The 22,328-nt window shown below is 39.3% G+C and overlaps 1 protein-coding gene across 7 annotated transcripts in view; it reads left to right on the plus strand.

The window, feature by feature from the left end:
- LOC137285192 (glutamine--fructose-6-phosphate aminotransferase [isomerizing] 1-like) overlaps nucleotides 1-17,336 on the plus strand; it is a 68,821-nt gene extending 51,485 nt beyond the window's left edge. For 4 of the 7 annotated variants that reach the window (XM_067817443.1, XM_067817438.1, XM_067817441.1 and 1 more), the window contains 4 exons: nucleotides 453-491; nucleotides 5,786-5,947; nucleotides 12,429-12,506; nucleotides 12,960-17,336. In XM_067817443.1, coding sequence (XP_067673544.1) covers nucleotides 453-491; nucleotides 5,786-5,947; nucleotides 12,429-12,473 — 246 coding nt within the window. In that variant the 3' untranslated portion in view covers nucleotides 12,474-12,506; nucleotides 12,960-17,336. Of the gene's footprint in view, nucleotides 1-452; nucleotides 492-5,785; nucleotides 5,948-6,327; nucleotides 6,490-12,428; nucleotides 12,507-12,959 lie in introns of all 7 variants that reach the window. The other 3 variants (XM_067817444.1, XM_067817442.1, XM_067817440.1) reach the window with 2 other exon arrangements.
- The last annotated feature ends 4,992 nt before the right edge of the window (nucleotides 17,337-22,328 follow it).

Genomic DNA, 22,328 nt, shown 5'->3' on the forward strand with positions numbered 1-22,328 from the left:
TTATTTATCGTCCAATGTCATGTAGCTGACGTAGCTGAGAGTGGTGTGGGACAACAACAAGTTTCATGTCCTAGTTATCTCCTAGATGATAGTGGCCAATTAACGCTTTGTGCATTTGGGATTTCATTGAAGAATATGAAAATTCTTATGTATTGACCAATGATCATTTTCATTTATTTGAAGATATTTAGAGGGATTTCCTTTATGTGAAAACAAAGGCAAACTCTTATAAAATACTTTAAAGTGTGGACAGTGAGTAGATTCCTTTTTGGGGGGCATTTTGAGCATGTCACAGACATGGATATGTGTGCCATATACATAGTCTATTATCATTATTATTATTATTATTATTATTGTTATTACATAAATTTTTTGTATGTTTGACACGTAGGCATTTTTGTAACCTCTCAACTATTCTTGATTTGACTTGTATTTCCCATGTTTTCCTCCAGAAATGTATGAACGCTCTTCAGCAAGTGAAAGCAAGACACGTGAGTGTTCCACATTCTTCATACATCCATGCCATGCCTTAACCATGCACTAGTGTTTCAGATGCGGATACATCATGTGTTTCCTGAGATTAGATGTAGCTGGATCAGTAAATATCTGTACTGCTGTAGCGTTTACATTGTAACTGTTGTAACTGTATTGTACCCTATCAGAACAAACATGGCTTCCATGGTGATAGCGATCATCAGAGTAGATTTATCAAGTCTTTCACTCTGGTTTTTCATCTTTAAATGAAGCTGTTCCTGCCTCTTGACATAAGAAATAACCAAAGGCAAATGCTTGATGTGGCCAAACATTGTTGTCCATAAACAGTGTCTATGTGATTAGAGGATGGTCTTCAAAATGTAGTACAACAAGCCTGTCTTCAGATGTGAGTAATGTACCATTACCCCCCTGTACACAAACAGTGTTTCTGCAGTGCCAAACATGAGGTTGGACATCAGTCATCAGCGAAAGAAATTGGGACCTTTCTCCAAGACCTCAAATTCCAGTGATGTTAGATGTTACACCAAACTGGTCATGTCGTTTTGCAGTTTTGGGGTAGAAATGAATGTCTTGCCAGCATTCTACATACTGATATCATGCCTTAACTGAGCAGCTGCCAGTGAAGAGACCCCAGATTTGCTTATCAGCATTGAAATCAATATCGGTTTTCCAGTTATTGAGCTACGTGAATTGCACATGATGCTCATCGTTGATTGTACCTTATTCATGGCTAACATCAGTATACAGTGAGCCCACATACTCAATTACAATAAGAATGTAAATGGCTCATGTGTTGCAAAACATTTTTCCATGTGTATATTTGTAGAGGGCAGACGCTGATAGGGTACAATACTTAAGATGTTCATTGTTTTAATGCTGAAGTAAGCATACATTTCACAAGAAGATCTTATAACATTTTAAAATTTTATCATATTGTTAATATTCAATTTACATGTGTGCATCCTTTCAAGTAAATAATAACAGATTATGATATCAAGATATTTAATGTGTACTTTTCATTTCAGTTCATGTGTTGTTGAATATGTTGTCATGGTTTTCAGTTGTCATCTTTTTCTTTTGTCCCAAGTGTTTTGGTAACCTGAGTTACCTCCCTTGGTTTTACACGTCCCCCACGCTAACATTTTCACAATTTATCATCACATACTTGCTTGTCATCCATCTGTCCTCCCTCTGTATCTGTTGGGTTACTGTGTTAAGTCCTCATTCTCAGTACTTGTTCTTCCCACCCCAATAGACTCGTCCCCGGTGATACTTCCCCCACAGATATACTTGTCCTCTGTGATGCTTCCCACCATCAATATACTTGTCCTGAGTAATACTTTCTCCCTGGTGATACTTCCCACCACCTGTATACTTGTCTGCAGTGACACTTCCCCTACCGATATACTTGTCCTTCCGACCACGGACGTTCTTATCCTCAGTGATACTTCCCTACCGATATACTTGGACGCAGTGATACTTCCCCAATCAATATACATGTCCCTGGTGATACTTCCCCTGCCAGTATACTTATCCTCAGTGATACCTTCCACCACTGATATTTACTACCGACAAAAAATAAGGGAACTGATGAAATGACAGTAAATGTGAAATTGCTATGAATGCCCACTAAATCAAATTTGGGCAGGAAGTGCAATATCTGGTGTGTCCACCATGCTGGGTAACACATTCACGACACCTTGATGGCATGCTGTTGATTAGTTTCCGGATGGTTGCCCGCGGTATTGTCTGCCATTCCTCCTGAAGAGCTGCACCATGCTGGGCCAGGTTGACGGGTGTGGTTTCCCTGGCATACACCCTTTGACCGAGAATGTCCCATAGATGTTCATTTAGGGACAGGTATGAGAATTTTGAGGCACAGTCCAATGTCTGTATGCCCTCTCATCGGAAATAAGCTGTGACAGTTTCTGCCCGATGTGGTCTCGCATTATCATCTGGGAATTCAAAATTCCTGCTGATGATTCTAGCCAGAGGAGCCATGACATGACGCAAAATTTCATCAACGTATCAGTGACCTATGAATTATCTGTTAATGATGACTAGATCTGATTGACTGTCATGTGTAACTACTACCCACACCATGACACTACCACCCCCATATCAGTCAATATATTATATCAATAATTGCTGCTCTGGCATACAGCTCACCACTACAGCACCAACGTTTTCTGCTATCAGTGAATCTGAGGCAAAACCTTGACTCATCTGAGAACATGGTGTAACGCCAGTGGTGTAATACCCATCCCTGATGCTGGCTAGCTCATGCCAATCTTTGGTGCCTCATCTGAGAACATGGTGTAACGCCAGTGGTGTAATACCCATCCCTGATGCTGGCTAGCTCATGCCAATCTTTGGTGCCTATGGTGAGCTGGAAGGGTAACACCCTTGATAGGCCACCTTGATTTCAGATGGGATTGATGGAGCAAGTTTTTAACGGTTGAGTGTGACATTCATTGCACAGTTTGTGTATGTAATTTGCTATAGATGCCAGGTCTGATTTTGGACCTACTGCATAGAGTCATTCATGTAATGAGATGATCCTGTTGTGGTGTCATTGATTTTGGTATACCACACCCAACCCCACCTGTTTGATGGTACTTGTCCCTCAGGCATAAAGTTACACATTTTGATTTACCCCACCATTCAGGCAACTTGACACAATGATGTCTTCCCCCAATATCATCCCCAGGGGTTAACTTCTGTGTGCATATGCATCACATGTTGGTAATGCACCATGTGGAATTTCATTGTCATTGGATGGTGCAATATCTGCTGTAATGCTCCCTTTCACATCAACATTTGCTGCATTCAATTTCTTAAGTTCCCTTATTTTTTGTCGATAGTATACTTGTCGTCGGTGATACATCTCACCACCGATATACTTGTCCTCAGCGATACTTCCCACCACCGATATGCTTGTCCTCAGTGATACTTCCCACCATCGATATACTTGTCCTCAGTGATACTTCCCACCACCGATATACATGTCCTCAGTCCATCCTGCCCTCTCTTCTACTAAGTAATTTCCATTTTTCAGTAGAGATTCGGCATGTATTGTTTATAGTTTGTAGACACTTAGCTCCAGTAGTGTTGCCTTGAGATAATTACCTGACGTAACATCTAGTTTTGATAGTGTAGTCTAAAGCTATTCACTTGACATAACATCTAGTTTTGTTTGTGTGATCAGATATTACATGCCATGACGTCAAGTTTTGTTTGTGTAGTCAAGATATTCACTGACATGACATCTAATTTTAGAAGTGTAGTCAAGATATTCACATGACATTGCGTCTAGTTTTAGTAGTGTAGTCAAGATATTCACGTGATGTCTAGTTTTGGTAGCATAGTCAAGATATTCACACGACATGACGTCTAGTTTTGGTAGTGTAGTCAATATATTCACATGACATGATGTCAAGTTTTAAAAGTGATGTTAAAAGATATTCACTTGACATGACATTTAGTTTTAGGAGTGGAGTGTGGATACATTCACCAGACATTGAACTTGTAGTATAGACAGTCCCATCTCGTTAATCCGTCTTCTGTTTGTCCGACAGTCTGCTTTATCCGACGCTTTTGTTGGTAACAAATTGAATAAACATAACTAAGTCTCATTGATTTAGTCTGACATGCTAGTTATTCCGACAGTTTGCTGTGTGACAGATGGTGTCAGATTAACAAGACCTGACTGTAGTTGAGAAGCCAAATATTCATACATTTGATCAATTTCTGGATACATTGTCAGTTTTGAAAGGTGTATGTCATGGCAATTTGATCTTAGGAATTTGTAAGAATGGAAAAAAAAGTGTGCCTCCTGGTCACTATCCACTAGTTGTAATGCTAAGGGCACTGACTTGAACATTACCTCCTTATAGCAACGTTATAGACGTTGAACTTCGGTATTTTGGTTTTGTGACTGTTGGTGATGTTTGCAAAATAAGTCTGTTTTCAATCATTTTGATTTATTTAGAGAAATAGAATCAAACTTATTGTGAATCTGTTAAAAGAATGAGTTCTGCTGGGGAAGTTCATGCCTTTTATGTATATCAAAGTCTTCTGTATTTGTGTTGTCAATACAGCGGTTATCAGGACAAAATGGTTGGCAACATCTCTGTTTTCTATCGGTTTCTTTGTATCCATCACATTAACAGTAGGAACTTGCTCCTGGTCCCTGTCATCTCTTCATCTTCCATTGCACCATCATATAATAACCATGGAAACGGCTAATTCCAAATGGTGTATCTAGCCATCCGCACTACCAAGAGAGAATCAGAAGGTTTCATAAACAAATCTGTACACGCAATAAAATAACCTTCTGCAAATATGAATAAACATTAAAAGCATTTACCTTGCCTCCATGTTGGAATATTGAGTATTGATTGGTTATTGTGATCTTTATAAAATACAATGCTTTACACCCAGAGAAATTGCAAATAGCTGTATGTTACTAAGTGAAGTCAGGTACGTAGCTCAAGCTATCATCAGCTCAATCAAAAAACTGCTTGCTATCAATTGTCAGTAAGGTTTAATTTTTTAGCTAGGGCAAATTGACACATGGAGGTAAGCTGTAATTGTTGTAGCTGTGTCATTCTAGGTAAATACAGGTACTGAGTCCCTTGTTTTAGACTATCACCTCTGACTTGGTTTAGCCAAGCACTTCTGTTTCCACACCTTTTGTTAACTGGACCAGGTAGAGTAAATATCATTGTAAACCTGCTCAAAGAGTAAGTTCTGCTGGTGAAGCTTGTATTTTAGATGTATTTCACAGTCTCTCATGTTGGATTATTGTGTTTCTGGCTCATGGTGTAGAACCTGGTGTGAGCTCCTTAAAACAACCTTGAATGATACTGCTACAACTTAGAACAATATATCAGTTCATATTTTGCAGTCGAATATTTGGCAAGGGACATTTCTTGTTACAAGATAGAAGTCATTTGATATGGAAGATGTAACTATTAATTGAAGATAATGCTCAGAAATTCCAAGTTTGGTTTAAAATTTTGTGCTAAATTTGCTTTAGTGATGGTGCATATAGAGTTAGAATAACAGTGAAAACAAACAGATTTGTGTAAAAATGTTGTATGGTAATTGCATTTGCCAAGCCAGTAGGAACTGCAAAGTGTATTCACAAGAGGACACAGTCCACCAGAGGTCCTTGCCATTAGTATCATTCTTTCTGTTTGCATGTTGTTCCTTCCCTCTTTGAGTGCACAACTAACAATATCATTGTTTTGTTTTTGTGTAACTCGCATGCCGTCTTGTGTTGTAGGGCGAGCCTATCTTGATTTGCAACACGGGTGACGTTGAGACGCAGTCACAGGCTTTGAAATATATTGATGTACCTCTCAACATTGATTGCCTACAAGGCATTCTGACCATTATACCATTGCAATTACTCTCATTGCACATTGCCGAATTGAAGAAATTTGACGTAAGCATGAATACATGGCCTCCCTGCCTGGAACGCTTGTACTATGCTGCTTGAGCTATGCATGCTTTTTCTACTCTCACTCACTCACTCACTCATGCCATGAACATGACTGCATGTTGGGCTACAATAACCTCACAAAAACTGCATGGGAGGCTTATGGGTGGAAACAGACATTCATGTTTCCTTGCCAAATTAACTCCCATGAAATAAACCGTACAACAGTTTTTAAAAAGTAAAGAAATATGATGGTTGTTGCCAAATACTTGAAGCCTCCCAGGCATGTATCAAGGCACAGTTCCTGTTCTCCCAACTTCCCCTTACACTGTGTCGAAGTCCCAAGTTATTATTATGGATCTTGATTTTGAACTTTCCAATTATAGGGGCGGCCGATTCTCATTTGTAACAGGACGGACATGGAGACGCAAAAACATGCGTATAAATTTCTGGATGTCCCCCACAATGTAGATTGTCTTCAAGGGATCTTAACAGTGATCCCTATGCAGTTGCTTTCCTTTCATATAGCTGTCCTTCGTGGATACGATGTAAGCATTTCTGTGTTGGTCTTTTGTCAAAACGTTGTGTTGTGTAGACACGGTAATCACTTTACAGTAGTTTTGGGTATATTTGTGGTGTGCTACATTCATAGCTTTCCTTTATCAATAACTAGTTACTGTTCCCCAAGGAACCCCACTTCATGGTTTGTGTGAGGTCCTATCTTTACAAACGTACTGTTCTAATATTATATACAATCCTTTATATAACCATAATCATCACATATTTTCAGAAAATTCTTTTTAATGTAATGATAATTTAATTCAGGGTGAAATTTAGTATACAGGCAGACTAAACCAGGGGTAGACATGTAGAATGTCAACTTGTTATGATACAGCCAGATGATAGTAGTCCTAGTGTTTTGATGGAAGTGCTGAAATCAAGGTTGAGGTTTAGCAGGTTCACTTCAGAAGCCAAACTGCTGACGATGCACAGATAAGTAGCCTACTTCAGCTATTTTGTGCGTCTTCTCACAGTATCCTCTCTAAGCACAACTATTTCTATAACACTGGTGCAGGTGGAGGAACCTAGATGAACAGTGGTGAACTAGACCACTTGTAGTTCGGTACTTCAGTTTAGTTTATGCAATAAATAGTACTAGCTGCACACCTGATATCAGTTTATTCGTATAAATCAAGTGGTAATTTACATAAAAGTATATGCGATAGGCAGCCAACAAAGTTTAATGTTAGTTGTAGAACAGGTTGTACCACAGAGATGCTTTGTTGTCCACAAAAACTGATTGGTATGTACCTAATTTATAAACCATGGGTATGATCAGCTTCCCTGTAACAAACGTAGCATTGTTTCGGTCAAGACTCTAGGCATGGCTCGATTTAGAGTACTTTATCAAACTTGCACAGGGAGCATGTTGACACAAAAACCAGTTTGCACCCTTGTCCCACAGTTTTGTCAGTTGATATGGCTTACAGCCAGAGTTAAATAGGTTAAGGAAGTGTTCCTGTAAGCATGAAACATGGGCTCACAATTGTAAAGTACCCAGAGACAGTAACATCACAATTCAGCCATTCATCAGTGATATGTTTGTTACAACACAGTTATTGCTGATGTTGTAGAGAGTCAAAGTAGCAAGTCTGTTCAAGATCAGTTCAAAGCTGAAGTAAACATACGCCTGACACAAATCTGAATTCTAAATGCACCTGGTGCATGTGGATTTGGGGCTGCATTTTCCAACAATCGGTAGCACTTTTGCATGTTTAAACAGCTAAATCGAGCCCTGCAGGACTTGATGGATAGTGATTTTATCATTCAACTGATATGGTTGATGCATGTGACTGTACCGCCCACTTATAGCTGGAACATGCTGAGGGTATGGCATTAACAACAAACCCAACCTGATTCTTGATGGCCAGTAGTTGTACATCAGTGAAACTAGACAGTTATATTGACTCAGACTGCATGCGTCATATGGACTTTAATTGCTCAAAGAAGAAGAAATTCTCCCCACATGCTTAGCTCAACCTAGAGTAGAACTGGAGAAGGTTGCCATAGTTACTGACTGCGTGAGACGGTGATTGGTTGGCTGAGTGTTGTGAGAATACAGCTCTTCACAGAAGTAAAGTCACAATACAGCTTTACATGGTGGTGTTTACTAAACATAGTGGTGACTGCGCTGCTAATATATAATTACATGTATTTGGGTTTGGCATTGACATGCTATATGAAAAAATTACCCAATTTTTGTTAGGTAGTAATTATTTGGGATTGCTTGGGATCATGATAAAAATAATTTATTTAAATTTATAAAAAAATATTTACTGTTTGAAATGTTGTCGTCATACATGTTATTTTGTTATATTCAGTAACTTGATGTTAGTTTCTTAAGGCCACAACAATAGTCAATTATGTATATGTTGACTTCTATCTCATATGTTTCTCTTTGCTCCTATTGATGCAGAAATATGTAGAACATGTATCTTTCAGGTTCCCAGCTTTGTCACACCTCATCCAAACACAATCCATTCAAAAAGGATGCTTCCACAGCTTGCAGCTGGCTTGGCTGAACCCTGAGTCTTCACCAGTCTAGTCATTCTCTTTGATGTCTTAGTAAAGACATGTGTCAAAAAGAGAATTCATCAATGTGAAGCGTATTTTTATTCCCTCTTTCTTCACACAGGGGCTTGTTTTTGCAGTGGGCATTCTGAAAAGAAACATTTTCAAGTGCAAGTGGACCTTGTCAGTCCCTGACCGCCACAGTGCTACGATCACACAATGTCATTTACAAAGAAGTCAAATTTAGCATGTTATTTTTAGGATTATGCTATCTTGGTGCCTTTGTTGGGCCCCATTCGTGACTTACACCTCTGGTACAGTCTCCCTGGTGATATAATTGCAAACATCACGTTGAAGGAATAACAAGTGGAAGTCATGGTGGCTGAGCAGGATGACTTTGTGTGTTGGAGATTAGGTGCTTGACTTTGAGAGTGTGGAATCGAATCCTGGCTGATACTTGTGACTGCTCATGAACATGCTCATTATTCCTTCAATGTGATGTTTGCAATCATATCACCAGGGGACATTAACACATAGCTCAAGTGTCAGAGATCATTGTTGTCCTCCCAAAATGGCAGGACATGGCCAGTTAGAAAGGTTTCTATGTGATCTACTGGTGCACACCGACTGATCCAGTCAATCCAGCCTAGTCCCGGCCCTCTCTCATCATGGAAAGCGAATCTAATTTATTCAATATCTCAGACATTCATGTTCACTCATCTGCCAGAAAAACTCTGCACTCTACACTTTATCTTTGCTTTTACTAAGAATATCGGGTTGGACACCAGGAGTGTTAACATGATCAGTGCATCAGACAATCAGCAAGAACAGTCCCTTCTAACACAAGACTATAGACAGGATCAGACATTTGTACACACTTCCCTGACTGTTAAATTATCATTCTCATGATTAGAAGATTGTTATGGCTGTTGCCTCCCATCAATCAATTGAAATTAAAAGTGAGACTCCTAGTCGACTTCTCAATCTACATTCCTGGTACAAACCTCGGTTGATTCAAATGCTCAGGTTGCCACGTCACTGCATCAGCTATGCATGACACTTCAGTAACCTCTAATTCAACATTGGCGATGTCAAATCTGGAATCAGATTGGATCCCTAAAAGCCTGTGGATCCATAACAACTGGTAGACATAGTAGAAGAGGCAAATGTGCCAGGGTTCTACATGAGGCACTGAGACTTGTGGTCTGTCACTCTTCACCCAGAGGATGCTATGGTTGAAATCAACTGTCAGATAGACTAGACCTTACGTGATAGATGATCCAACATGGTCAACTTGGGGAAGCATGGTTTAGAGACTCTCCCCAGCACTGCAGAACTTGATGGACATACTGCAGCATTGAAAACTCCCAAAATTTTCAGCTAGACAATCTTCATTCGGAAATTTGCCAGTCAAGATTTTTCTGGATTGAGAAAATTAATAAGAAGGTAAATAAGGGGAGGGAAACTGCTTAATGCTTTTATTTCTGTTTCATTCAAGGCTTTGTCATTATACTTAAAGTCAGATTCATCCAAGACCATCGGGCATGCAACTTTATAAAATTGATCGTCCAGTGGCAAAACAGACTGTCCCAGGCGAAGCTGCATACTGATCTGAATCCTAAATGCACAGCACACGCCTTCAACATTATGGGCAATAAACATCAATACAGGGATTTGAAATCTGCTCTCATTAATGTCTATTTTCCTGTCAGAGGTGACTGATTGGACATTCTTGTATGTGTTCAGAGACATTCAAGCAGCAACTATTCTGGTCCATAAACAAAATCATTGACACTCAAACAAATGTCCTTGGTTCATCATGACAATGTGATGTTGAGGGAACCTCCACCTCTGTAACTAGGATGATAAGTTCAAGGTCATGTTCTTTATGACATAGGAACAGTTCAATTTGTGGCAAAGGAGGCAGGACACAGAACAAAAGACCATGATCACAAGAACTGTCACCTTTAAGTCATCCACCAGAGACCAATGATTGATGAATGTCAGCTCCTAGACCATACTATTCTACCCAGTGATGTCACTTTGGATCAGCTGGAGTCTTCTGCCCTCAGTTATCCCTATTCCTAGTTGGGAGAAGAGTTGGTCTTGTAAGCAGACAGACAAAGTGTGTTGGCCTGTTCGTGACCAGCCTGTTCTTGGGAAGCAAACCATCCATCACTCATCTCATCTTTGGCAGTGTTCCAAGATGACTTTGGCATGTTCATATACAAAAGGGCATAGTCAGTAGGTGCTGTTCTGGAATCGGGTTCCTTACTACTGCTCTTGAAGATGAGAGCCACCAACAAGCTTTGACAGGTTTGGACATGTTCAGTGCCCAAGAGAACAAAGCCAGTCAGAATCTATGGGGCTACCTGAAAGTGAAATTCTTCGAGCACTTCCACATATTCATTCCCATCATCCAATGCCCTCTTACAGCCCATTGCAGTGCTTAATTGCACTCTTACAGATATACCAAGGGTTACTCAGGCAGTTGGAGTGTTGTACAGAAAATGGAAGCTACTTATTGGCCAGGTGGATTCAATCTCCCACAATGGCTTCACCCCCTTAGGTGTCTGAATATCTCCGGCATGTGATGATCATGAGGAAGCTGAAGGGATCCTCCCTAAACACATTGCTTCATATCTATGCTTGATTCAGGGTTTCTATGGTGACTGAGTTTGTGCTCTAATCTTACAAAACAATCAGAGAATCTTGGCTCTGCATTTGGCTTTGCAGGATTACATATCTCTCCTTGATCAGCTTATAAAAGCATCAAAGATTAGTATGTTTCACCGACTCCCCAAAAACGAGAGATGAAATATTGCAAAGTTCAGTTTGGATTTCATCGCCAAGAGTCAGCCACCAGGCATACCAGATAGTCTGCTTGCAATATCTCCTCTGTCTATGATCATAGCTCAGGAAGATCATGAGGATATGTTCCTGGGCCATTGAGGCTGTACTTCCAGGCTACTAAAGATCAGAGAAGTGTGAGTGAGTTAGGTTTTCTGCTACTTTTATCAATATTCTAGCAATGTACAGTTGGGAACTCCTAAAAGGATCACAAAGGCATTTGGCCATTAATGTCAACTGAAGAAGCATAGAGAACCATGATCTTCTTTTTGGTACATTTAGAGATCCATGGAGACTGTAGAAGACTCAGGCCTCACCAAGAGTGTGCTGTAGGCCTGTCAGTCCATTACCAAGAGTTGTGTTTGGGTGAGCGGTGATGAGGTCGGGAACATGAAAAATATGTTTTAAATTGCATTTCCCTACAAAGTTGAATGCATAAAAATGTCATCAGTCTGGTACATATTAGAATAGTTCTCACAGTGAAGATTCAATCAAGCTGGATATGCTGTACAGACTCGTGTTAGTTGTAAGGCCATGGATCTGAAACTGTCTCTACATCTTTTATACTTACTTATTATTTCACATACTTGTTTCTTGCAACCATATTATTACATTTGAATTTTGAAAGAAATTGGCAACAATGGCAGTATTTTCTATATTATGTGAACATATTTGATCAAAAAAGGTTGTGTATTTTTTCAACTATTTTGTAATGTTTTGTTTAGGTTTGTTGTGGCTTTTTTTTTCGATTTAAAGGTGCCATTTGGAATTGAAATATATCATTATATTTAAGTGGGGGGGGGTGTGGGTGTGGGTGTGGGTATATATATTATATTTGTAACTCTAAAGAAACATCTTGATTAAGATATTTATGTATATCTATGTTCATTATGAAAAAAACTATTGAATTTATTCAAATTAAATGTATAGTGTAAGAAAGAATTTCTGTCATTCAACTGACATGTATTCAATGATCTATGTTGATATATAACTGAACATGTACAACTTCTTTGAGACCCACAAAAGTGAGGGTTTACCTGGCTTCAGAGTGCTGTTTCCATTATAGGTGGACTGCCCCCGGAACCTTGCCAAGAGTGTTACTACTGAGTAACCTTGGACTTGTCCCAGAATGAATATAACCCATGTGAGTATTCATTTCCTACTGGAACTGAGAGTAGTTTAACCCCCAGCCTCCTGCCAGGCAGATTGCTAAAGGGAGACAACTGTGTAGCTCTTAGGGTTGAAACAGTTAAGAGATATTTGAAATCTTGTTCTTACATCAGTATTTTCCCACTGTACAGGGAGACAACTATTTGTACTTATCTGTCTGATTTCCATGTTTTGCTGTTTCTACTAATTATATTATAGTATCATGATGGCGACTCTTCATAATGTATGGATGGGGTTGTGATGATGATTTTAATGGAGTTACATGTTCAGTGTGGATGACCATCACCGCCACCCCCCTCCCCCCATCAATCATGAGTTCGTCCAATCCACATGTAGTTGTTAACATGCAGTCATCAAATACTACTGTTTTTTTCTCCAGTAAATTATTTTAAGATTTCTTTGTCATTATGCTTCCTATTTATTTCAGATTGATCAGTCTCAACAGCTTACAAAATCGTTATTGACATGATGTCAAAGGTTACTTGAGGTCAAGGTGAAGGCTATTCATCCGTATCTCATCATCAGTGCCATTGGAACAAAGCATTGCAAAATCGTCAACTGATATTTATTGCTTTTTGTGGGGTTTGGAGGATTCCTGTGACAAATCATGTACTAATGGCTTCTCATACTGAGAATTACATATTTATTATTTTTTTTATGCACTGTTTAAGTTTTCATGTTTTACTAACAGATGTCTATAAGAAAAGATTTTGTGGGACCACAAGGTTTTTCCTTGCATACAAAGTCATTGTATACATTTGAACATGATCATTGAACAACCACTTCATTAACTTTGGTAACAGAAATGTGTTATTTTGAGGAAGCAGTTATTTGCTAGCAAATAGAAAGACTTCATAATTATTACTTCCTTTTAGAATTTAGATTTCAGTTAAGAGATATCTCGACGACAACGATGATGATGATGATGATGATGATAATGATGATGATGATGGTGATGATGATGATGATGATGATGATGGTGATGATGATGATGGTGATGATGATGATGATGAAATAAAGGCAGGGAAACACATCATTGATTCTTTTCTATGTTGATAGACTTTCTGATAGTAAATGAAACGTTGAAATCCTTAGGGCATGGGTATTTTATCAAATGTCATTCTTGTATTATACATGTCAGCTATAGGCACTGGTTGAGGATGACTGTAGAACTATGCTAGGCTGCGCTGTGGAGTAGGCAGCGTACAATTTATAAGGTCATTATAGACATTTGTGTACAGTGTGTAGCATTTTACTGTATCATTGGGCTAAAATGTAGCACATTATATCATCTGGATTTATATGAAGTATGACATTGTATCACCAGCTTGGTGGACAGGAAGCTGCTACCACCTGGTTTGTGGGTGCCTTGTGAACAGTCAGTCGCTTGTGGGCAATATACAGTAATTTACTTTACAGCAGAGTGCTAACTTTCAGCTGCTTACAATTGCAGCAATTGCTGGCTGAGGATGGAAATTTGAATTTGACAGCTGAACATGTAATGTTTGACTGAATCAGCTGGGAAATGGGAATCTTTGGTTTGTTCGACATTGTCAAGGTAGTCATCAGTAGTCACTGAGTCATCGAGTCATCAGCTTGTTATTGAGATGTTATGTTCTTCATAAATACAAGGCAAGCAGACGGCAATCACTTCACCAGTGTTGGAACAGTGAGCAAGCGCTATTAGCTGTTGCAAGCAGACGGCAATCACTTCACCAGTGTTGGAACAGTGAGCAAGCGCTATTAGCTGTTGCAAGCAGGCGGCAATCGCTTCACCAATGTTGGAACAGTGAGCAAGCGCTATTAGCTGTTGCAAGCAGACGGCAATTGCTTCACCAATGTTGGAACAGTGAGCAAGCGCTATTAGCTGCTGCAAGCAGGCGGCAATCGCTTCACCAATGTTGGAACAGTGAGCAAGCGCTATTAGCTGCTGCAAGCAGGCGGCAATCGCTTCACCAATGTTGGAACAGTGAGCAAGCGCTATTAGCTGTTGCAAGCAGACGGCAATCACTTCACCAATGTTGGAACAGTGAGCAAGCGCTATTAGCTGATGCAAGCCACATCTAAGCAATTACTTTGATAACTCTGATGAGTCATTCATTGCTTGCAACGCACATTGTAGGTTGACAACCTTTCACTGCGTTATGATGTAATAACGAAGTCTTTAAGTGCCAATAACATGTTATGTTGTGTAGCAATGCCATATACAATCCTGTGAGCAGACAGAATGCAGATGTATGTAAATATTTGGGGTAATGGCAAGGTTTTATTATAGGACTATGTATGTACTGCAAATGTCCAACCTTATTGGCAGTTCCATAGAACTCATTTGAAGTTAATGAATTATTGGACACCTGAGCATATCTGGTTGATGGTACCACGTCTCAAGATACCTGGTAGCAATAACTCACCTAGAAATACCTAGTGAGAAATATCTGGTAACAGTAAAACACCTGGAAATACATGTAGCACACCTTGAGATATCAAGTGACAGTAAAACACCTGAAAATACCTGGTAACAGTTAAACACCTAAAATGCCTAGTAGCTATAAAACACCTAAAAATACCTGGTAAGTTTGAAACACCTGAAAATGCCTGGTATCCATAAACACCTGAAAATACAGGTAGCACATCATGACATACTGGATACTGATTGGGTTGTATACGGTATTGAATATCTCTTGTACATCACTTTCAAATATGACGAACATTCATGTTGATTCATGTAAAGATGTTAAGGATAACACAGAACAGGAGGAAAAGATTTGGGTTTCCCTTTTCTTTATATTCTTTTCCTAAACTGCTACAAATTGTTATTTTCTATTTCAAGTCAGATGTGACGTACCTTTAGAATCACACAGTCGCACAGAACTTTGATCTCGGGTCTGTTTTTTCTGTTTCTTGTTTACTGTTATGTCAAGAAATGATTTGTTGTACATATAATGTATTTAAGAAGTTTCTAAACTTGTTTAAACTGAGTGGGACAATCCCTTCAATGAAGATCAGGTTGGTATAATCTCAATGTTTTCAATGTTTTGCATTTTACAATTTTTATTATTTAATATAAACATTATCCAAGATATATCAGCAGCTAACAGATGATGATTTCAGTTTTATTGATTGACATTATTGCTTTACCTGTAATTATTTATTGTTGTGGAAATATTGAACCATGTCTACCAAACATTGTACTGTCACTAACAAAACTATACATGTATGTTATCAGAGACATGTTGTGCATTCATTATACAATCTATTTGAAATCTATGCAATTTTAAATGCCTTGTATTTTTATGCCACAGATATGCATGTTTGAATGTCTTGTTAAAAAATGGCAGACTTTTATTTGTTCTCTCATGTAAATTGGTCAGTGGAACAAAATAATTTGTTTTTCCGAAATGATGTGTTAACTGCATATACTGGTTATTTGTATAAATAATGTATTGTGGGTGAGACTGACGTGAAGCTTCACCAAGAGAAATATTCTATTTCAAGCACCATCCCCATCTGCAGAATAGTAAGAGATAGTTGGTTATGAGCTACTTGTTAGCTGATAACCAGATGAAATGTTATAGGTTTGTATTTTGTCCATGTATTAGTGTGACTCTTTTGTGCAGTGTGAGCGGTGGGGTAGTCTAGTGGTTAAAGCGTTCGTTCATCACACCAAAGGCCCGGGATTTGATTCCCCACATGGGTACAACGTGTGATGCCCGTTTCTGGTGTCCCCCACCATGATTTTGCTGGAATATGGCTAAGAACTGTGTCAAACACACTAAACTCACTTCTGTAGAGGGTCCAGCCTTTAAACCAGGGAAACTTGTTCAAACATTGTTGTGTCTGTATCCTCTTTGTTTCCCAACTATACAACAGCTGTACTGAAATATGTCTACAAATTTAAGACAGATTGAAGACTTTTGAATTAGAATATTTCGTCTCACATGAAGGTCCTTCTGTCGGACACTTGATGTTGACACCAAGTTGGTTAATGAGGAGTAAAAGCGTCTTGTGGGGTGACAAATTCCACAAGACGGTATACAAAAAAAATTGTGTGAAAATGAAAACTAAATCTATCACTTGCAGAATGTAAATTTGTTTTGTGCTAACTACCTTATACTAATATCTATTGTTATATCCGAAGTTGATCGTCTGTGTACTTAATTTATGCTGGACAATCAGACTGTTTGTTTACAGATTTCAAGGTCAAATGATATGATTTTGGAGGAGGAAATGTAAACTTGTAGGTCATTTGTTGAAATTACAGGTATTTTGTGTTAAGTTGATTATATATTGACTCAGAAAACTTAGGTTAGAAATTTTGAAATATTTGGCAACAAACCACCAAAACAATGGAGTGTATCTGTGTATTTAGGCATTTCATCATGATGTGTGTAATCTCATTCATTGTTTTTAACTTGAGCACAAAAACATTCATTGTCAGTATATGAGAATATCGGATATTATTTTGAAAATTCATATTTATTACAGGCTTTTTTATTCTAGAAGGGTCTTTTCAAATAAAAGCTGAAATATGCATAAATCTGCTTTATTTTAACATACCCTTACATTATTCATGTGACATGACTGTATGAGAAATGTTTTTCAGCATCTGTCCATGCAAGTGATGATCTGTATTGCTTAAGTTCATGTTTTGTGGTTTTTGCTAGTGTAGATGGTGTATGTGTTGCTGGGAGCCTTCTCGTAGCCATGCTTAGGAGCTGGTGCATTTGGTGGGGCATCCCTTGGGGTAGTAGTCACTGGGGCACAGAGCAAACACTGCTATATGACAATAAAACATTACTATGTATGTCACTTGTCTGTGTTTTCTGCCCCCATTGCACAGTTGACCAAGTTATGTAAGATGCAACAATTAGATGTGGTAACAGTGTTCATTTGTTAGCTGAAGACCTGTATTTGATTTCACTCATTGGCACAGTGTGTGAAGCCTGTGTCGGGGGTCATCTGCAGTGATGTTGGTGGAGTATTGGTAAACACAGTCTCAAACCTCACACGCACTAAGTCATGGGGGACAATGGGGTAGCTTAGTGGTTAAAGTGTTTGCTTGTCATCCTTTGGTTCGATTCCCTACATGAGTACAGTGTGTGAAGCTTCCTGTGATATAGCTGGAACACTGCTAATTTATAGGCTTTCCAGTTATATGACTACATGACAGAGGTACTGTCTCGGATGTCCCAGAAATATAATCTAATATTAGAAACCGCAATCACATGTTGCAAGCTTGTCCAAGAGGCGCAACTCTTCACAGCAAAACGTGCAGTCTTGCTCAAAGGGTCGTAGCGTCGTGCAGCAGATCCACGTTATTGTCAGAAAATTGTTGAAAGTGGACTGAACCATACTCACAAAGTCGTGAGATTGAATCTGGGTTTGCCCTCAGGGCTTGTCAGCACCATGCCCATGGGTTGTGAAAAAATGGTGAAGGTGCACAGCTTGTTCAGCTTGAAATGAGCTACGTGTACAAGACACGGTAGGTCAGTTTGGCACAAACGACAGGTCGAGTTATCTTAATTAAACAGGGGAGCAGAGAGAGTTAAACGGGGACCTTGTCACTGCTGTTTGAACATATTGACAGTGAACTTACAACGGTGCACCCCTTCCAATCAATAGACCCAACCAGTTGTGACAGGACACGCAATGCGTCAGTATTCACTTGATCAGAAGATGCTGTAGACACTTGCATTACTTATGGCAATCCTCCAACCTCAGACTGTCCGACACTGATATCACTGGAATATTGTTCAAAGCATGTTTAATCCAATTCACTTTTTCCTGTTACTTGTTAGGTGGGATTAGGTGAGTTTATTTTAACACTGATTGAACAGGGATGCAGTTCCTTGTTAATTTTCACTCCAATGTAACACTGAATGGCTCTGTCAAACCTCTTCCATCTAAACACTCACCGACTGGCTCTTGCAGATTCTTGCTTAACACCGTGCTTGGCAGTATTCCACCTTAATGGCAATGATATGCAAGCAAACATGTCTGGAATCTAATGATTAACAGTATGAGCATCTATGAAACCATAGGGGATACAATGACATGTCAACCAATCGGAGCACCAGATGAGATAGAGCTCATAGGTACTGTACCCCCTGTATTTTTTGGAGTGGGTATTATGAATGTTGATTGAGTGGGTATTTCAGTGGGTTACTTACCTAACTATATGTCAGTGAGTAAGTTTCCTAAACAGGTATGTACTGCTTTTTGCAAGCCTAATCAACACCAACGTAAGTATGATGGAAATGGTTTCATAAAAAATCACTGACAGTACAACACTAGTCCTATACTAACAGTGCAACTTCATAGCAATCGATGTCTTTGTCATTACCAAGCAATTTTTACAAATATATTTCGTGCACATAGGTTTTACCTACCCCCCACGATTTTGTATTAAGAAAAGTTAACGGCCCGAAAGAGATATGTTTTATTTGTGTTTACCTGTCTGGTTCTAGAACTAGTCTAGAAAACAGACTGCAGGGCTCAACTTTCTGTGTGAAGCGTCTCTTTTTATAATGTGTATAAAACTGAATTATATAAGCAGGCACACATACAGAGGCTAAACTAATTTATAGTCATTGAAATGTTTCATTACATAACAAATTCCTTTCTTCTTTGTGGTGATAAAGGTGGCCACATTTGCCTCTGTATTACCTTGAGGTATTTGCTTACATTACAAGCACCCATTCTGTCCTGTTGCAGCACTGACACAAGAACATTAGACAGGTTTTAACACGTTTTCCAACGTCGAGCTGTAAAGAGTCCTGAATGGGTTAGTGAGACGTTGAAGATTTTTATCATGTACAAAATCAACTCCCCACAATTTTTAAGCATATTTTTTTTAAATTGTTGATACAAAATTGCTGACAACCCCAGTATATGTGTAAAAAATGGTAATACCACACACACTCGCACGCACTCGCGTACGCACCCGCACGCACACGCACGCACACGCACGCACACCAGTATGTTCAAACCCAAGCTGTAGGTCGTGTGATCACTTACGAGTGCCGCACATGCGATTGTCGCGATGCTGTCTAGTTTTTTAATTTTACGTTAATGTCACAAATGTGTTCAATATCCAAGAAAGCAGCAATGAACCAAAGCCACTCACTCGCCTAGCTGCAGGAAGTAGACAACGAAATGTGAGTGAGCTGGGTTTAAGGCTAAAGGTTTTCAGTTATATAACTGCGCCAGCTAAATGAGTGAGGTACTGGTCGGACAGTCCTGAAACATAATTAAGGTGAACCGGTATTCAGTGGAAATCACGGTCGCATGTTGTCCAAGAGACGCAACTCTTCTCGGCAAAACGTCAGCCTGGCCCAACCTTTTTAGCAACAATCCCGGGCTTTTTAAGACAATGGTATCTTCGCCCCTTATGCTTCACATAAGTCCAAAGTTGGTAAATAAGAACATTTCTTTCCCACGTATGCTTTTTCGGAATTATATCAACGGGCCTGACCAACCAATCCGCTTAGTCTCTCTCACACGCATCAAGTACTCAAGTGATTGAGTGAGTATGTTTAGTTTGACGCCACCCTTAGCAAAGTTTTACAGCAATACCACGGCGGGGGACACCTGAAATGGACTTCATACGCATTGTACCCATGTTGGGAATCGAACCAGGGTTTTCAGCGTGAAGAACCACTAACGCTTTAACCACTAAGCTACTCACCGCCCTGGGCTGGTGAAGACGACACTGAAACTTGAATGATTCAAACGAGGTCTAGTAATAAAGAAATCAATTTGGTGGGTTTTTCTATGCCAGGTTTGACATTGTATACCTTTGCATCCATCCTTAAGCAATTAGCACGACTGGCTTCTTTCCATGACCGCACAGAACATCAGAGTTGGGTGCGAAATTCCACGCAGATCATGAAAAGCTATCGAATAGTGATGATGCCAGGTATTCGGCTGGAAATGCCAGCGTATCCTATGTCAGAGGTGTCAAGTATCACAAACACATGTAAGTGCAAGTCAGTTGTTCACTTTGGCATCACACATGGATGGTACACGTGAGAACAAGGAACTGTTGTAAAGGTAAAAGAAACTGTATATTATTGAGCTCTATATTCAAATGTAAAGTTTAAACTAACGAAACAATTAATAGGCGACAAGTTGTTTTGCCATCTCAATAGTTTCATAAACGAAGAAGAATCAGTTCTAAGCATTCTACATTTTTGCATTCCATCGTTTTACACCAATACTTAGTACGATAGGACAGAGATATAAAGCTGGTAAGACCATGAAAAGGACAGTTTCCTTCAACGTTTTGATGGATATGGTACAATTCACGGATGTCTCTTTTGGCTCAAAATCATACCTGCTACGAGTACGGAGCTGGATAGAGGATGAGGCCAGATGGAGTGTATGTGAAGGTGGGAACAAGAGAACGTTGTAAGTTCAGTATTGGAGTGTATGTGAAGGTGGGAACAAGAGAACGTTGTAAGTTCAGTATTGGAGTGTATGTGAAGGTGGGAACAAGAGAACGTTATAAGTTCAGTATTGGAGTGTATGTGAAGGTGGGAACAAGAGAACGTTGTAAGTTCAGTATGTATAGTGTGCCCTCCACGTGTCTTGATCACTGTCTGTCCCTACTTCACATACTCACGTAAGGTCCCAATATGTCGCAATACATAGCGCAATGTGGGTCCGAGAATCACAATTTATCGTTATTTGCCAATACACAGACCAAATAGTTCATAGAAAGGTGACTTGGACATTCCTACCTCCTTGTTCATACTTGTTTATCAAAATAAATAATCTTTTGATGTGAAGGCCTTTATACTTTTCAAGATATATGACAGCAGTTATTGTGTGGAATTTGCTGGTTATGAGTACTGCATGTCCCCGACAGAAAATGGACTATACGTGGCAATAAATCCCACATTACATCACATTGCGTCTTCTGTTAACATAACAAACTATTAAAATATATGTGCATTTTAAGGGCAGACAGATTTAATAAGAAATAGTGAGTGACAAGGACGTTACCACCACAGTTAAGAAACTAAATTATAATTCTAAATGACGCTCAAGGACTACACAGTTATAAATGTGCAGCAAGTGTTTCGTACTCGAGTTAATGGTGTCATGCACAATCAAGTCACTTTGAAGAGCTGAAAGCACACAAATCAGTCAGTAGCGTGACCGCCTGCAAATTAGTCGAATTTCTTAAGTCAGAGGAATAAAATGTATTGGGCGAATGAGCACTGTGATCTTAGCTATTAATCAATTTATCAGACACGGGAACATACCAAAAAGGACACACGAGCTTAAGCGATGTGTGGTCCCATATTGCACAGAGGTAAAATTGCTAGCTCGGTGTTTAACAGAAAATGGAGGTTTCGGTCTGGGCAAGACATGCAGGTCGGCGTGCAACATATTCATCACAATTGTTATAAACATCATCATATGCTATATTTCTTAATAAAGGACAGATTCTAGTACTTTTGCAGGGTTGAGTCCCATTCGGGATTCGAACCCACACCCTTAGAGCTAGGCACCTAATCGAAACCATACAACGTCAGACGCCCAAACGCGACCTGAAGTCGGACAACAGGTAGTCTTATCTAGACTGTTATGATTACACAATGGCATTTAGAAAGTGGTCAGATGTAATAATGGTTACTGTCTGCACTGTTTGGAGACAAAGTGTCTCAAGGGAATGGCGTAAGTTAGACATATGTCCCTCGTGAGAGACAAAACATGATAACAGATCAAGACAAAGTTGAGAAACACCGAACAGTCATTACCGATAATTTTCCAATTGTAATATTCATGA

The sequence above is a fragment of the Haliotis asinina genome, chromosome 5 (genome assembly GCF_037392515.1).
Source record: "Haliotis asinina isolate JCU_RB_2024 chromosome 5, JCU_Hal_asi_v2, whole genome shotgun sequence".
NCBI lineage: Eukaryota > Metazoa > Mollusca > Gastropoda > Lepetellida > Haliotidae > Haliotis > Haliotis asinina.